Consider the following 16,329-nt stretch of genomic DNA (forward strand, 5'->3'; position numbering starts at 1 on the left):
TGTTCCTTCAGATCCCGTGATGAACTGCTATCAATCCATGTGATACTTCTGTGCAAATAGTAAGATGTTGCCTGTTTTTCAAGTAAAAATAGGTTAAAAGCCACAAACTTTGCAAAGTATGCTGCAGCTAGGTCTTTACTTTTAGCAGCCAATTCCATAATTTCATTAAAGAATGAAATGTTGACCACAACTAAAAGAGAACAGGCAATTCAGTTAGGTTGACTCTTCTGCAGCTTCATTTTTCATCTCAGAATATTATTTCGAAATGTAATTCAGTAAAATGTGGACAATAATTTAAAGTAAATTAACATGTACTATTTTGGTGTTGTCAAAATCTAATATTAATTTAAACTTGTACACTGAATCAATCATTAATATATATATATTAATATTTTCATTACTGTTTGGAATGAATGATGGAGAAGATTTAGAAACAATCCAGAAAGGAGTTGATTTTAGCTGACATTTCTTCATAAACTCTTCCTGTTGCATAAGATGCCACTCAATTCTACGAATATCACAACAGAAATGCATTACTAACTATTCTTTTTTCTTAAACATTAGACTAAGCAGAAGAATACAAGCTTTCTCTATTCCCTTAGGAATGAATATACATATCTGTGACACAGCCTCTTGTTAAAACTGTTTTTGTATGCAGAAAATTATTCAGTTCACTGGAAGCTTCAATGATAATTTTAAAAGAAACAACAGGATTGGCTATTTAAGAATTAGATTATAGCAACTGTTCTCAGTAAATGACTTCAGGAACAATGGAGGTAAGACACATGCAAAAAGTGAATCAGAATTGGGTAAGAGACAGCCACATGGCTCCCACAGAGGTTTTACTGGAGTATGTTTATGGTTTTCGTAAGAGCAAATCCATTATTAAAGCTGTAACTCAGCTTTCATTCAGAGGACTTTTCTTCCCATTCAACTGTCACAAGAAAGCACCATGTTATTTAAAGCTAGAACTAAATTTTAGAGAAATAAAGTCAGGAGGAGGGGAGAGGGAGAAAGAGGGGAAGAAAGGAAAAGGATTATCATGTTTCCAAGGACAAGCAATTTTATTTGTCAACATTGGCCAACTATTTTACTTCCAGAGATTAAGACCTCTGAGGGTTTGAGATAGACTCTGACCACGTCAAGACACACAAAGCCATATAACTTTACTCAGATGAGCTCAGATAATTTTATCCGGTTTCTACAAACCCATTTCTTGCCTTCTCTTCTCCTCCATACTGTGCTTCCCACATAGCTTCTGCACTTCCCACCAGCGCAGCAGGCGACATGATTCCCTGTTCCTTTCTTACTGTCTCCCAGTGAAAAGAAGCAGCTTCAGGTGAGCATTACATCCCCTGTGGTCTGCTGGCTGTTGGTCTGACAGCAGACCCTTGGTAGTTACACAAGGACCATACAGCTGATCTGAACACAGGGACTGCTCCTGCAAACCATCCACAGCACTAGTATCAACTGCAAGGAGAGTGCCAAGGGTGCAGGTTTCACTCTTCTTTCAGCATATTAAAAGTACACTTTTTCAGTGTGTCTGTGGAGTCTGGAGTGCTTACAATAGCCTTGGTCTTGTTCTGTTAGGATGTTTAGTGTTTGGGTTTGGGCTTATAAATCTAACAGTTGTTCTTTGCTTAAAGGCAGTAAATACCAATGATTACATTTTACATGAGGAAACTAAGCCGCAAGGCCACAAAGTGACCTTGATCACTTTGGTAGGTAAGAACAATGCTTTGTATCCCTGTAGTAAAACCAAGGGAAGAATCCAGGTTTCCTGAGTCATGGTTTACAGGTCATACTGGCGCCACAGTACTAATGTACTACTCCCACTATGCTTTCAATACTGATCTCTACAAGAGCTGCAATGATTGGGCACCAACATGAGGTGACAAATACACAGTACCTGAGGAGCAGTGAAAAATGTCTCTATTACCCTATTTCGGCTCTAATGTTTCCCTATCACAGGGATTTCTTAACACATTAAAGAGATTTCATAACAATGCTATTTCCAATTTTCTCCAATGCATATTCTCTCTCTGCATCATTCAAGTGTTGGAAAGATGTGCCTGCTTCTGTCTCAACTTATCCCTTTCTTTTTAGCTCTACCTCCCATACCTGTATGTCTTCCTCTTCTTGTCTTTTCAACACTTTTTTTCTGTTTTCTTCCTGCTTCCACTTCTGCACCCATTGAAGTAGAACACATACTCGTTTGTCTCAGGAAGGCTGCAGCATCACCATGAGGGTTGTCTCCTCCTCATCACAGAGGAGACAAAAATCTCGCTCCTCCCTCATTCCTGGATGTATATGGACACCAGCTCTTCAACCCAGGAAAGACCAAAGGTCTGTGACACAGCCCATCCCTCCAATAAATGAGCTGTTACAGTCACATAGGAAGGAAGCATACTTCGGCTATTTGAAAGAATCCTTTTCATCTTTACTAAGCCATGTAATTACACAATTTGCTTCCTTACCACAACAGAAAATTCATGTGACAGTAGCAGGTGTTAGTCAAAAGGAGCAAAGGGAGTAGGAGCCAGGCCTGTGCCGCCTGTCAGTCCGATAGGTGTCAGGAGGAAGGGTTTGGGGTTTGGAGACATGAGAAACAGTAAAGAGAAGAATCCCACAAACCCAGTGTTCCTGGTGGTAAAGACAAGCCATCGCTCCATCTTGAAATTTGTGGTAGCTGGAGGAAAAGCAATTTGGGATGGCTAGGGGGCAGGATCCCCCTCTTCCTGCTTTGTCATCACAGACCTTGGCTTTCCACATAAAGCATCAGTGCAATCTGCATTTTCCAGTGGGTCATGAAAACCTATCTTGAGACGCACTCATGAAGAGGGAGGATGAGAAGGAAAGAGAAAGGGATATGAGAGATTAGGTCAAAAATGAAGAAAAAAATGCACTCTTGAATGAACATTTGGAATCTTTAAATGTTCCATATTGAATACAATCAAATTTGTAATGTAATTACAATGTATTGAAGACTAAAGTAGGATCTGGTGGAGAGGGAGCCAAAGCTATGTAGACCTTCACAAAAATAACCTTAGGAGGGTAACAGAAGAAGAGAAAAAAAGGAAATACATACTAATCAATATAATCCATACATGCTGACTTTCAGGGCTCTGAATAAATTTAAATTTACTTCCATTGCCCAGACCAGCAAATCAACACTGTACTGTTAAATGACTGATGGCTTAGAAAAACTCTGGCTTTGACACTGTGCGTGTTGAGTATGGATTCTCTCTTCTTGCAAGATAAGTGCAAAAATAAATTAAATCATTACTCTGAATGGAGGGTAAAATAGCTTGATGAAGTATAAAAACTACAGCATCACAAAGATGGAGCAAACCCGTTACCCTGCATTGACCATGGGAATCTTTATTTCTTGGACCGACTTTTAAATGAGATTTTACTTTGATTTTTCAAAGATATTCACTTTGTTTTAAGACATCTTTCATAAACTACATCATCAATAACTTCACTGTTTCCAGTTAACTCCCCCCATACCAAGTCTGATAGAGTTATTTCATCATTCTGCAATTGCTTGACCTTTATCATGCACACTTTGTTAACAAGATCCCTTGCAATCCCACCATTTTATTTCCTGTGTTCAAGGTGATTTAATTTATGGACTAAATACTCCATACACACGCACACAAATAAATAAATAAATAAATAATCCAGAGTTTTTTGCAAGATTCATATAGAATATGAAGCAAGAGACTGAAAAGTTTCATGATCTCAATTTCCTTGGTTGGTCATTATCACCCTGCTGAGGTGCACTGTCCAGGAATTATGATAAATTACAAACGGAAAGAGCAAAAAGAGAGAGAAATTGTAGTGCAGGCAAAAATATATAACAATGCACAAGTGTAAGTACTGGTGCATTTCAAGAAGTATTTCAATATGAAAAACTATTTGACACAGACATACAGTTTTCTCCTGTTTCTTGAAAAACTACAGGAAAAGTAGACCCCTCTCTGCATCTGCTTTGTTTTCTTCAAGGCAGTGCCAACAACTGGAGTTAAACACCACTAAGCAGAGAAACAACATCCCTTGGCTAACATTAAACGCATTTGATTCTTATTGTTTCCTTTTTTCCTACCTCATTAAGCAGGCTACTAGCTGACAAGGCAGCAAAATATCAGTGTCCACACAACTGGACACATAAGCCATGTCTAGAGGATTCCTCAGAGAAGGAGAAAAAAATAAAAACGCAAAAGAAGGTACCTTGCACAAGTTTCCTTCTCCCACTATCTCTCAGTCAAGGGCAGCCTCTCATCCCTAGAGGGCACCCGATGAACGCATCTCAGGGGCACCAAGCACCTTTCCCACAGGCTGCAGGATTCATCACCTTTATCCAGCTTCTCCCTTCTCTCTGTAACTGCACTTCCAGGCAGACTCTGTGACTGAAAAGATTTGGGGTCATTCTGGCTACTTTTTATCCAACTCCTCCTGATATATGCAGACCCAGAGAGCTTCCATAAATTCCCCCTGAGCTGTCAAATTTCAGGACAGGCATTTGCATCTCTTCCGAGCAAAGCCCCTTACCTTATGATGACGAACATCACCAGAGAGTTTCCAACCAAGCCAACAACGAAGACCACCGAGTAGACAGCGGTGATGATGATGGGAATGGAGGGGGAGATGCTGGTGTGGTTGTGCTGGGTGTCCCCGAAGGTCCCGGTGGCATTGCTGTCATAGTCTGCCCAGCCCAGGGGCCAGCTGGTGCTGGTGCTGGGGGGGCGACAGGGCCCCGGCATGCAGGTGGAGTCCAGCTCCTCACGGAAAATCTGTACAGGGGCATCCATAGAGGCCACGGCCCCCACAGACAGGAGAGAGACTGGGAAGAGAGCGCAGACTGCAGGAGGAAGGATGCTGGAAAAGGGAAAGAGAGGGAATGAGACAGAGGTGCTATCACAGCCTCTGGATATTAAGAGCTGTAAAATTTGTACCTGGTAAGGGGAACACTGCTGTGGCAAGAACTGTAGTTTGCTAGGCAGGGATTTAAATAAACCACCTTCAAAGTAAATAAATGCAAGTTCTACATCTCGGTATGTAATAGGTAAGTGCTTCTCCTCCAGGTGCACAAGGAAAGTTTTCCTCCACTTTCAGAAATTACACAGAGAAACAAATCAGATGGGAAGAAGCATAGATCCACCCCCACGCTTTAACCCTATCTCTCCCATCCTCCATCTTTTAAGTTAAACAGCATCCTATTGACAGGGGCTTCTTGCTCCCTAAACTCTACTATACCCAAGGAGAAGAGAAATCTACTACCTCTCTGTACATCTGCTTTGACATAAGCCCTGCCTTATCTTTTTCTAGATCCCATACCTGCTTCTAAACAAGAGACAAATTAATGACAAAAAATACCTCTCAATCCGGGAGAAGGAGCAGAGTCCTCAGACAGATCTTCACAGGAAAAAAAAGCATCCACTTGGCTCCCGGGAGTGCCACAGATCTTCTAGGACTTTTGAACCCAAGGCACCTGAGCCCTCATAGATGCATGCTAGCAGCAGAGCTGACTCCTGGGCATGAGCTACGGCGTAGTAGCAGCAGTTGCTGCTGTTCCAGCTCCTACCACTTCGCCTTTTCCCTCCCAGGCTCTCTCTGCTTCCCTCTCCCCCTGTCAGTGCTCCAGCAGCACGCTGCTCTGATGTATGCGTTCTCCTCTGCTTCTGTCCCTGCAGCTCAGAAGCTCACATGACTTCTGCCTAAGCGCTCAGAGGCAGACAAAATAAAAGAAATAACTTCTCCTGTGAGTGGGTGCTTGTTTTTGCACACTTTTCCAAATCAACTTTTCTCATTGCCCTCACACACCCAGGCCTCAAGCAATGACTCCTCTGCCTTACTGAATTCTGCATGCATTTACAGGCTGGTAGATGCTGAATAAAAAAGGATTTTTCAGTTTTGATTCCTTGCCTGGCCTGTCAGCCTTTTCCTGCCTCAGCTTCACAGCTGTGGATCCCAAATGCTTCTCACTGAGTGGCTGTGCCCCTCTTCCCTTATGCCTGTAACCTGGGGTATTGCCAGAAGCTGGATCCTACAGCACAGAGAGGCAGGAACATCCCAGAGCAGCCTGATTGCTGTCCTTTGCTTATTCAAGCTGTACCACACCATGAGAGGCCAAGTACATCCTGATGTGCTGCTGAGGGTCTGCTCACCCCAGACCCCTGCTGTGGTCAGGGATGGAGAGGAGGAGTGTGCAGAAATCAAATTGCTCAGGCCTAATCCCTTAAACACTCCATCCTGCAGGGCTGGAAACACACTAATCCAAGCTTGGGATACCCCTTGAAATCCTGACCAGAGTTCCTTCTAAATGTCAAATTGGAGATGTGAGCCAAGAGCTTGAGTAAGTGGCCTCTACCTTGGAAGGAGCAGAAAATGGCCAGGCTGGCTGTGCCCCAGAGCTCCCAGCAGGACAGCAGGTATCTGCAGGGTGTCATGCTTCTCCAGATGCTTTGTGAAGTTCAGATGGTCAGGAAAGGGGTTGTGAGTTTCCTTTGTCCTTATAAAACTTTACTCCAGGTTCCTCTCATAGGACTTCTGTGATCAGGCTGACGTTTCTATTTTTAAAACATTTTTTTTTCTGAACCTATAATCAAGATGAGAAATGACGGCAGCCATAGAGTTGAAAGTCACGAAGGAGTTTTAAAAGGTACAGAATCCCCTTTCTCAGTGGTAGAGGCTCATTCAAGCATGGTGATGGCTCTGACCGTGCTCACTGGTTCCTTGAGAGCATCAGCATCAGCTCACTGCCATCTGCATGGAGCTGTCTGGAAGCTTCACCCTTGATGAAGACATCAAAAAGTGTGAGGCAACAAACACATGACAGTAACTCCCCTGAGCCAAATACATTTTAAAGGTGGAAAAATGGCCTGGGACAATAATCATTCCTTGGAAGACAAAGTGAGATCCTAACATAAAATGCCCCCGGTCCTTCTTTTTCCCTTTGCAATCCATGGGCTTACACAATTGTACTAAAGGGAATTATTACTGCTGCTTCTCCTCCTCTTTATTTGGGGATTTTTAACTTCTTGTGAACATCTTCACTGGACTTCTCCACATTCTGTAATTAAAAAACACAGGAGAGCCACAAGATAGCAATCATTTAGCATTCGTTGCTAAACTATCTCTTATGAACAATTGTTTGTTGCATTTTTTTGTTTGTTTGTTTGCTTTTTGTGGGGGTTTTTTTGTAAGCATCTGAAATATGAGCACATACAGACGCAAAATAATAAAATGAACACTAAGGGTTAGGCTGGTGATACGGAGGAAGAAGCAACAGTTTGTCATTCTGTTATCACTACAGTTGGATCAGAAACATCTCTATGGAGAAGAAAAGCTTATTATTGCTCCGTGTACATCTAAAGCAAAGGTCATGTGAAAAATACAGTAAGATTAATTAATAGCAGACAAAGAATATTCAAGCATCAGTGGATGGACAGTAAGCTCTTCTTTCTCTACCTAAACTCTGTGCTGAAACTCTTCAGTCATCTTAGAGTCAGCACACACACACTAAAATATGTGCTAACAGCTACAGTCACTGACCCTTAATGGAGTAAGTGTACATTACAGCTGTATGAGACTGGAATGAGGTGGAGCTCAGCCATGACACTGCTAGCTGTATGGTGAGCCAGGGGCAACATTTCATTTGCCCGGAGCTTTCTATCTGTAGGTGCTCCACTTTAGGGGCTCTATTCTAGCTATTGGTTGTTGCAGGCCTTTGCAATTCAGCAGAAAGAAAGCACCGGGAGTAAAGAAATGCCTTTTCTTCTGCAAGTTAAGACAAATTCAGGTAAACTGTTAGAAATATTTTTTCCCTTTTATGTGTTTGCTTTTCTGATGAAAACTTTAACAGCTGGATTATCAGGAATAACTAGCCTCACTGCATGTCCTAGAAACATCTGCAGTGGTGGCTAAAGGAAGCCCGAGGACAGAGGAAGAACCACACTCAGTCACGATCTCCCTCTCCCCAGCACGAAACTGTTCAGTGCCACTGCGCCCTTTCCAGCAGTCCTGCAGAAAAGGACAGGAGTGCCCCAAAGTCACAAAGGAAGAGAAAGAAAGGGCTGGCAGGAGTTCAGCCCAACCGGTCTACACCAAGACTTTTGCAAGAAGTCCCTGTTTCCCTAAGGGACCCCACTGGACAAAAGACCTTATTCTTCCCAGGGAAAGCAAGGAAAGATTTGGGGAAGGATAACAGCGTAAAAGCACAGTCTCAAACACTCGGCTACAGCTTGCCTCTAGCTCGGACTTTGCATATCTGTGGCCCAAATGCCCTCAATTTTTTTCTTCCTACAGTGCTGTAGATTCAGTGTTCACCTCACAGGACTTTAGGAGGGAGAAGAGAAAGAAACTGGACTTGTTTTTCATTAAAAATAGAAAACCTTACATGAAATCTGATATTTAAGAAACACTATTTAAGTCATGAATGCCGGTCTTCAGAGGTAAAGAAATACCACAGCCAGTTATCTGATAGCCAGGCAGCAGAACACATGGGTTCTGCACTTCATTCTTAGGTAAACTACACAATATTGTTACGTTTAAGCTAAAGAAAAAACATAAACTGGGAATTTTGTAGCTGTAAAGTGTTTTCTTTTGCAATCCTAGTGAACTTATTTGAATGAATAAAGAACATTAAGGGGAGGGATATGCGTGATGTTTAACAATAGCAGGTGGGAAGGGCTTCCAAACTGTCTTTGGGTTTTTTATTCCCAAAATATTTTACTGTTAAAAGAACCACCACTATCAGCACAGTGCTCCAAAATCATCGTAATGCACTGGGACATTAATGCAGCCCTGACTCAGAGGTAAGAACAAAGCTCACTGAGTCACTGGCACGACTCAGGGACCACAGCAGCATGCAGGTTTTGGGTGCTGTGTGAAAGCTGCTGAGCTTCCAACACTGTCTCCCTGAAGATCGTGACACACTCCAGGTTTAAGGTGAATTTTCAGAATGGGGCAGACCTTGAAGTCCAGCCATGAACTGTTAACACCAGATACTTTGAGATCATGTGAAGAGGTCTCTTTTTATTCTAGAAATTGTGAGGGAGGCAAGATGAGTTAAGTGGAGCAGGCTATCAGAATGCTTTTTTTAGTCCATAATTGTTTTTACAACCTGACTGACCAATGGATACAACCATGGTGAACCTGAACAAAGGGAGGAGATGCTGGAAGAGCTTTTCTGCAGCTCCAGTTGCCAGGGAAACAAAGTTCTCCTGTCTGCATGTATCCAGAAATGCCGTCTGGCTGCGTGAGCCCCCATCTCAGGAAATGTTGCATTTCATCCATCCTCTTCAGAGACTGGCAAGGCAGAGGAAGGGGAAAAAGAGACGCAGGAAAGTGTACGGAAAACCTCCTCCTAAACAACTTCCATACCTATATTTTAGTCCTAGAGACTGTAAATATTCCGCATATGATTCGTGCTTTGGTTCTTACTTTCAGATGGCAGAAATCTGTGATCCCTTGGCCATCTTCCTTGCATTTTGCGTAATCAAGATCTCTAACTAAAAGTGTGCTGTCTTCCCGCTTGTCCGGAGCAGGCTGCCGCTATATTGCTCTTCTTAAGAAATAACTGTAGTATTTCAGAAGTGTCTGTATTCCAGCTCTTACTTAAAAAATAAAAATAAAATAAAAACCTTAATTCTTAATGTCTATCTAATTGTTGTTTATCTAATGATCGTTTACAATTACTCCTCCTGTCTGTAGATCACTATCAGTTAATCATTTGGCACACTGAAGTGCCGGTAGCTGGCACATGGCTCTGTGAAAGGAATGAGGATCAGCTAGCGCAACCCAGACTTCGGCTGTGAGGCATGAGAAGCTGTTGATGCCATTGATAAGCTTTATGGGAATAAATAGAAGTCACTTTAAGATTAGATTGGTGGTTTTTTGAGGATGATGCCATTGGATTGTGTCGGATAAATACTGGTTCAAGATCCTGGACAGATTTTTTTTTTTCCAACAAGAAAAAAAAATGATTAATTTCCCAAAAGTAAGAACTACATATCGATTATATGAATCATTGAATCATTAAGGTTGGAAAAGATCAATAAGAACATCTAGTCCAACTATCAACCCATCCCCACCATGCCCACTAACCCATGTCCCTCAGTGCCGCATCTATGTGTTTCTGGAACACCTCCAGGGATGGTGACTCCACCATGCCCCTGGACAGCCTGTGCTAGTCCTAAACCACACCTTCTGAGAAGATATTTTTCCTAATATCCAAGTCTTAATCCTTTTTGCAACAGAATTTGAATTGTTTCTTTTCAGTTTTTCAAATGCCTAGCAGAAGTACGAATCAGACTGAAATCAAAGATGCAGCTGAAGAAAAGCAAGTAAAGCAAATTTCACATACATAACCCCAGAACCTTGCCTCTCCCACCTCCTCTGACATCTTAATTCCCACATAATTAATTGTTTAAACACTGCAATAAAAGAGGGATGAATTTAGCTCTCAGAATAAGAGGCTGAGCCAGCACCAGCTGACTAAGCCAGTCTCTGCTGACTCCGGGACAGAGTAGGGAAGGCAAAGCATCCCCAGTTCCCTTCTTCCTGCCTATTGGATTCTGTTCATCACCCAGCTGATAGCACAGAGCTCCTGCTTGAGCCTGTAGCGGTGAAGAGTATACCAAGAGTGACGCTGAGAGCAATGAGCATCATGGAAAAATCAGGCACGGAGGGCAAAGCCACACAGGAGCAGGAGTGAAGGGAAAGAGGGAACATTTAAAGCACATACAGTGATCCAAAACAAACCCTGAATTGCTTGAGGGTTTATTATTATTTGAGTATCACCGAGCAAAGGGTTAAGCGCTGGCAAGCAGTTCCTCAAATGCGAGGCCCTGGGGGAAGCCCAAAGCCATAGAAGGGCACCAACAGCCCAGCTGTCTGGGAGGACACATGGAAAACAACAGGGGTTGAGCACCGCGCTGGGAGAACGGCAGTGCTTGAGGAAGCGAGCCACGTGCAGAGAAGGTTGTCGTGTCTACAAGAACAGAGAGCCATTGAAATATCGCAAAGCTCCTGAATTTTATCCGATACCGACTGCGTGCACAGCCAAGCCACAGCGGTGCTACCGTCTCCTCCTGCTGCTGTGTCACCCCCAAGGCGCTGCCGGTTCTGGCGCTGAGCGCTGTTTTCTGAAGCAACAGCAGAGGGTGTCGGTGCCCCGCTCCGCAGCCCCGCTGCCCACCGGCCCGACCCCGTGCCCGCCCCGCTTCTGCAGCTGAGGGGAGCGGGCGGCCCCGCGGCGCTCCCCCACCACCTCTCCGCCTGACAATGCCAGCACGGGCATTCGTTTTTCCCTTAGGTACTACTACTATTATGTATTATCATCGTCATTATTAGCACTCGTTGTTATCAAGCCGGAGAAAAGCACATACTTCAAGCCTCTTCCTCAACGTGTGAAACAACCACCTTTCTTAGGACATGAAGACTAAAAGACGCTTTAGGTCTCAGAGTATGTCATAAAGAGCACAAACGTGTGTTTTTTGGTGCTGTTACTAAATCGTAGCTTACTAATTGTGGAAATGAAGCTGAAAACTCGTGCTGATGCTTTGCAGCATATGGAAGCACAGCGCGTGAGACGTTTGCTTAAATAAATGACACAAGAAGGAAATGTGTCTGTGATCAGTTGCTTACAGCCCAGCTGATTACCAAGCTGGAAAACTCGTGCTTCGCTTCGAAGAGTACTAAATGGGTCCCATAAAATATCAAAGCCCAATTTTGTTGCCATTATTTGCTGCATGTAGTGCTATTAAACACAGTAATATGGGTTATGGAGTAAAAGTATCAAGCTGAAAATTTCTTTTGTGAAAGATGAGGAGAAGGGGAGAGAAGAGCAAAATCTCACTGGATTTATAACACAGAAAATTTAAAGGGCAGTCCAAGCTGAATAGAATGTACAGAAGGAGAAAGCGCTGTGCAGATAGCATTAGGGCAAGCAAATGGCACCAAAAAAGAAACATCACTGTAAATTAAGACTTTGGCAGAGGAATAAAGAAAATGAACAGAGGCTGAGGCACTACGCTGAGAACAACTACACGACTTGGTTGTCTTCACCTCTTTTCCATTTCACCTTTTTTATTATAATTGCCTATTATTACAAATTATCAGTATTCACAAAGTACATGGTGCCAAGGAAGTTCTTTTTTATTTGAATAAGTTATAATCCCATACCACCTAATTCGCAAAAGTACTTTTCAATTGTAATAAAAGAAGATTGCTAATTGCTTGCTTATTATTAGCAAATGCAAAGATCTTTTGAAACCTCAGGAGTACAAAGTACTTAAGTGCCCAATAGTTTTCATTTCATTGTTTCAAGAGCATGCTCTCACAGAAGACACCAATGTGGTGTTACTGTCTGAGACTTCCTATTTACATCATTGGAATGACAGAAACTGCTTCTTCCTGCCAGTGGGGAGAGTTGGTAAGTCGGGCATTTTGCACAGCCAGCAGTTTCTGCTGGAGCAAAATGGGTTTTATCTCCACAGGCTACCAAAGCACAAGGAATTAAACAGCAGATAAGTGCTTATTTCAACTGACACAAAATAATCATCGAATAACTTTAGAAAACATGACAGGTATACCTCATGTGGGCCTGTAATGATCCTGACAACATTAACCCTTTGGTTCATTTGCATCCTAAAACAAGAACTCTTCCAAGAAGTACTCACCTTAGAAGGAATGAGCCCAGACTCTTCTTGTGAGAAGGACAATATAAGGATATGCACTGTTTCTAAGAAAAACTGCATCTACAGATATCTATAAACATAACTATAATCAGCGTTAGCCCTAAAAAATTACTTACAGTTAAGAATAACATAAAAGTTATGGATGTATCTAAGCAATTTTGCACAACAAACTCCCTGAGACTGTCCCGTGATCAGCTAGCAAAGACCATACCTTGTGTAACAAAAGCTCTTCCTTGTGCCAGAAAAGCTCAACATCTGTTAATAGCCTGTTAGAGACTTCCAAGTTTCTTGAGCCCATTCCTGCAGAAAATATCTATTTCAATGACACTTTATTACTGTAAAAGATGGAAGACAGACGCAGATATACACATACAGGGAGAGTGGGAGAGAGAGAGGGGGCTCAGCAAATGGCTTGGTGGTTAGGGTCACAGAAATTACATCTTTAGGCGTTAGCCTTTCCTCTTGGAGCCAGTCCATTGTGGATAAACAAATATTCAGAGAATAATAGGTAGCTCCCTAGTCTAATAGCTGAAACTCGTGATAGATATGTAGAAAGCTGAGTTCACCTCCTTGTGCCGTGCAAATATATTGACTGTCTTGCTCTCCCACGTACTAGTCAAATGCTTTAGCTAGAAGCCTATCAGTCCATTTAGGTGAGCCTGTTCTTACTGTGTGCTACCAGTAATGCATTTATTCTCACCTAGAACATTTCCATTTCTTCTTCATATCAGAATACAACAACTTTTTAAAATCAAAATTATGACCTCAGATAATTCAGTTAATGGAAGAACATTTTCTTTTCTTAGGGGAAATTGATAAATAAATTTTTAAAAAATACTGCAACATCACAAAATCTATGTCCTTCTATGCTGCATGTGTGAGCCACACAGCATTATTTCAGAAATCAAAACATCATCTCAGAACAGAGTTTCAGAGACTTTGACAACTGCAGAGATAAATCCTGGTTCCAAGAAAATGAGGGTCTAGGTTTCACAGACAGGTCTACTGAATATCAAGAATCAGAATGAGGCATTCTCCTTTCTGCTCAACAGAAAGCTAAGGTTACTTCTTGTCAACTTCTCCTCCGTTATTTGAAATATCAATTGTCCTGAAAATTCCAAACCACCTTTTAGGAAAAGAACACGATGAAAGAAGAGTGAAGAGCCATCCTTCTACAGGTGAGGTGATATTCTAAATGTTGTATATAGCCTGGACAATACAAGAATGAACCATTTGAAAGCAGAAAAACTCAGGTAAAGGTCACTGTCCTTGTACCTTTGTTTTCCCTGGGGAAAAAAATAACAAAACAGTGAGAACTCAAGACTGCAGGAAAGAGTTACATCCCTGAACGTCTGTGTCTTGGGGGAAAAAAATCTGATAACTAGTTCTTAGAATTAGATTTGTGTGTGTGTGTGTGTGTGTGTCTATGGCAACAAAAATAACCAAGGATCTTGGTAGTTCATGGACATCGCTGGTGCTTAGCCCAGCCTTGCTGGACAGATTAATTTTGGCACCCTCAGAAGTGCTTCACACACACACACACACTGGGTTGTAGGTGAAGGTTTTCTTTTGTAGACGTTGCCATGGAAGCTTCTTAGTAACTCTGCTATGATAAGCCTTTACTGTGCAATTACCAGCTGACAGTTTGGCTCAAAAAGCCTACAGTCCCTCAGCACTGTCATAAATCTGAAGACTTGTGGTGTGTTGCAGATGACCCTCACATTGCGTGCCCATGGTTCCCTTGGCATATTAGTTCTACATTCAGACTACTGGCTTTCCTGGGTCACCTGTTGTCCCTGTCATTCCTACTCTGCAGCTGTGACTTTATGCCATAGGTTAGTGTGTTATACCAAGCACTTGTTTCTAAAGGAAGAAATAATGGAATACAATAAATATTTATTGATAAACTGTGATAACTCAATCACTTCTGTGTATCTAAGGTAACATACTGATCATCAGATTAAATAGTAATCTTATCTAGGTAACATTTACTCATTTACTTTCTACAGAGACAGTTTCTTCTAGAATTTATTTCAACAAATTGAAGAGCAGTTTTATTTAGCATTATTCTTTTGTAGATTTTATCACTTGAAAGTGTAGGAACTTAACTGTTTTCAGGTTAATAAATCTTTCTAAACAGAAGGTGTTTCTGGGAAAAGATCTCGGTTCAACATTTTTGAACCTAGCTATGGTTAACTATGTATCTGGCCTGCAAACATTCTGTGAGTCAAACAGTCCATCTCTATCAAAATACTTCCACTTCAGGTTGGTAGGACTTGGCCTCAGAGAATGAACTAGCCCTATAAGTAAGGCTTTACAAGACAGACCTTTAGATATTGCGTTATTTTTCTCTGATTCCAGATCAGTAAGAAGGATGGAAAGTAAAACCATACCTAATACCATACCTCGTGGAAATATTTATACTTACTATTTCACACTACATGCAGATTCAACAAATACTTCCATAGTCTGAACATGTCTCTTTTCCATGCAGGGGGATAGAATCATAGAATCTTTAGAAGTGGAAAGGACATTTAAAGCCTATCTTGTCTATCTCCCCTGCAATGAACAGAGACGCCTACAGCTACATCAGGTTCCTGAGCCCCGTCCAGCCTGACTTTGAATGTCCCCAGGAACAGGGCTTCCACCACATCTCTGGGTAACCTGTTCCAGTGCCTCACGACCCTCACTGAAAGGGATGATGTGAATAACGTGTTAAACTACACACTGATGGAAATTTCACTGGTATAAAAACCATGGCCTCTTTGTTCCACAACTTTACGACAGAAGGATTTACTGATCATTATGTATGAGGATAACTTCAGAAATTTAGCAATAGCAGTACTAACAGCTTACAGTGCCATAAGTGCCTGTCTTAATTTTTTTTTTCCGTAAATAAAAAATACATATATATAGTTGATAATTAGTACGTGTATTGCTATTTCCCATTGAAACATATAAATCATAGAATCATAGAATGGCCTGGGTTGAAAACGACCTCAAACATCATTGAGTTTCAACCTCCCTGCTGAGTGCAGGGTTGCCAACCACTAGACCAGGCTGCCCAGAGCCATGTCCAGCCTGGCCTTGAATAACAACTAATTACAACAACTATAAAAAAATGTAATTTGTCGTTCTAGTTTTCATGTTACTTCCCATGAATTGCACATGGTCTTACCAAACCTACCTTTTGGTAAGTCTTTACACATCTTTAAAGTTGGAGAAAGATCTCTTAGAAATTATGAACTGATACATGAGAGATGGCAAATCCTCAAAGTGTTTTAGCCTTGGGAGACTTTTCATGTAACCAAGAAATTAGAAAACCAGAAAATAAGAAAGCCTGACACATTTCATAAAATCATAGAATGGTTTGGGTTGGAAGGGACCTTTAAGATAACCTAGTTCCACACCCCCCCCCTCCACTATAGGCAGGGACACCTCCCTCTAGACCAGGGTGCTCAAAGCCCCATCCAGCCTGGACTTGAATGCCTCCAGGGTGTAAGTATCCACAACCTCTCTGGGCAACCTGTTCCAGTGCCTCACTACCCTCACAGCAAAGAATTTCTTTCTAATATCCAGTCTAAATCTACCCTCTTCCAGTTTAAAGACATTTCTCCTCATCTTG

The 16,329-nt window shown here is 41.9% G+C and overlaps 1 protein-coding gene across 1 annotated transcript in view; it reads right to left on the bottom strand.

Annotated features, from left to right (window-relative positions):
* Window positions 1–16,329, bottom strand: part of OPRK1 (opioid receptor kappa 1) — a 97,087-nt gene that overhangs the window by 17,035 nt on the left and 63,723 nt on the right. Inside the window, exons 5-6 of the mRNA XM_021387816.1 lie at window positions 5,380–6,796; window positions 4,555–4,881 (exon numbers count right to left, since the gene is read on the bottom strand). Coding sequence (XP_021243491.1) covers window positions 4,555–4,814 — 260 coding nt within the window. The 5' untranslated portion in view covers window positions 4,815–4,881; window positions 5,380–6,796. The remainder of the gene's footprint in view (window positions 1–4,554; window positions 4,882–5,379; window positions 6,797–16,329) is intronic.

The sequence above is a fragment of the Numida meleagris genome, chromosome 2 (genome assembly GCF_002078875.1).
Source record: "Numida meleagris isolate 19003 breed g44 Domestic line chromosome 2, NumMel1.0, whole genome shotgun sequence".
Taxonomy (NCBI): domain Eukaryota; kingdom Metazoa; phylum Chordata; class Aves; order Galliformes; family Numididae; genus Numida; species Numida meleagris.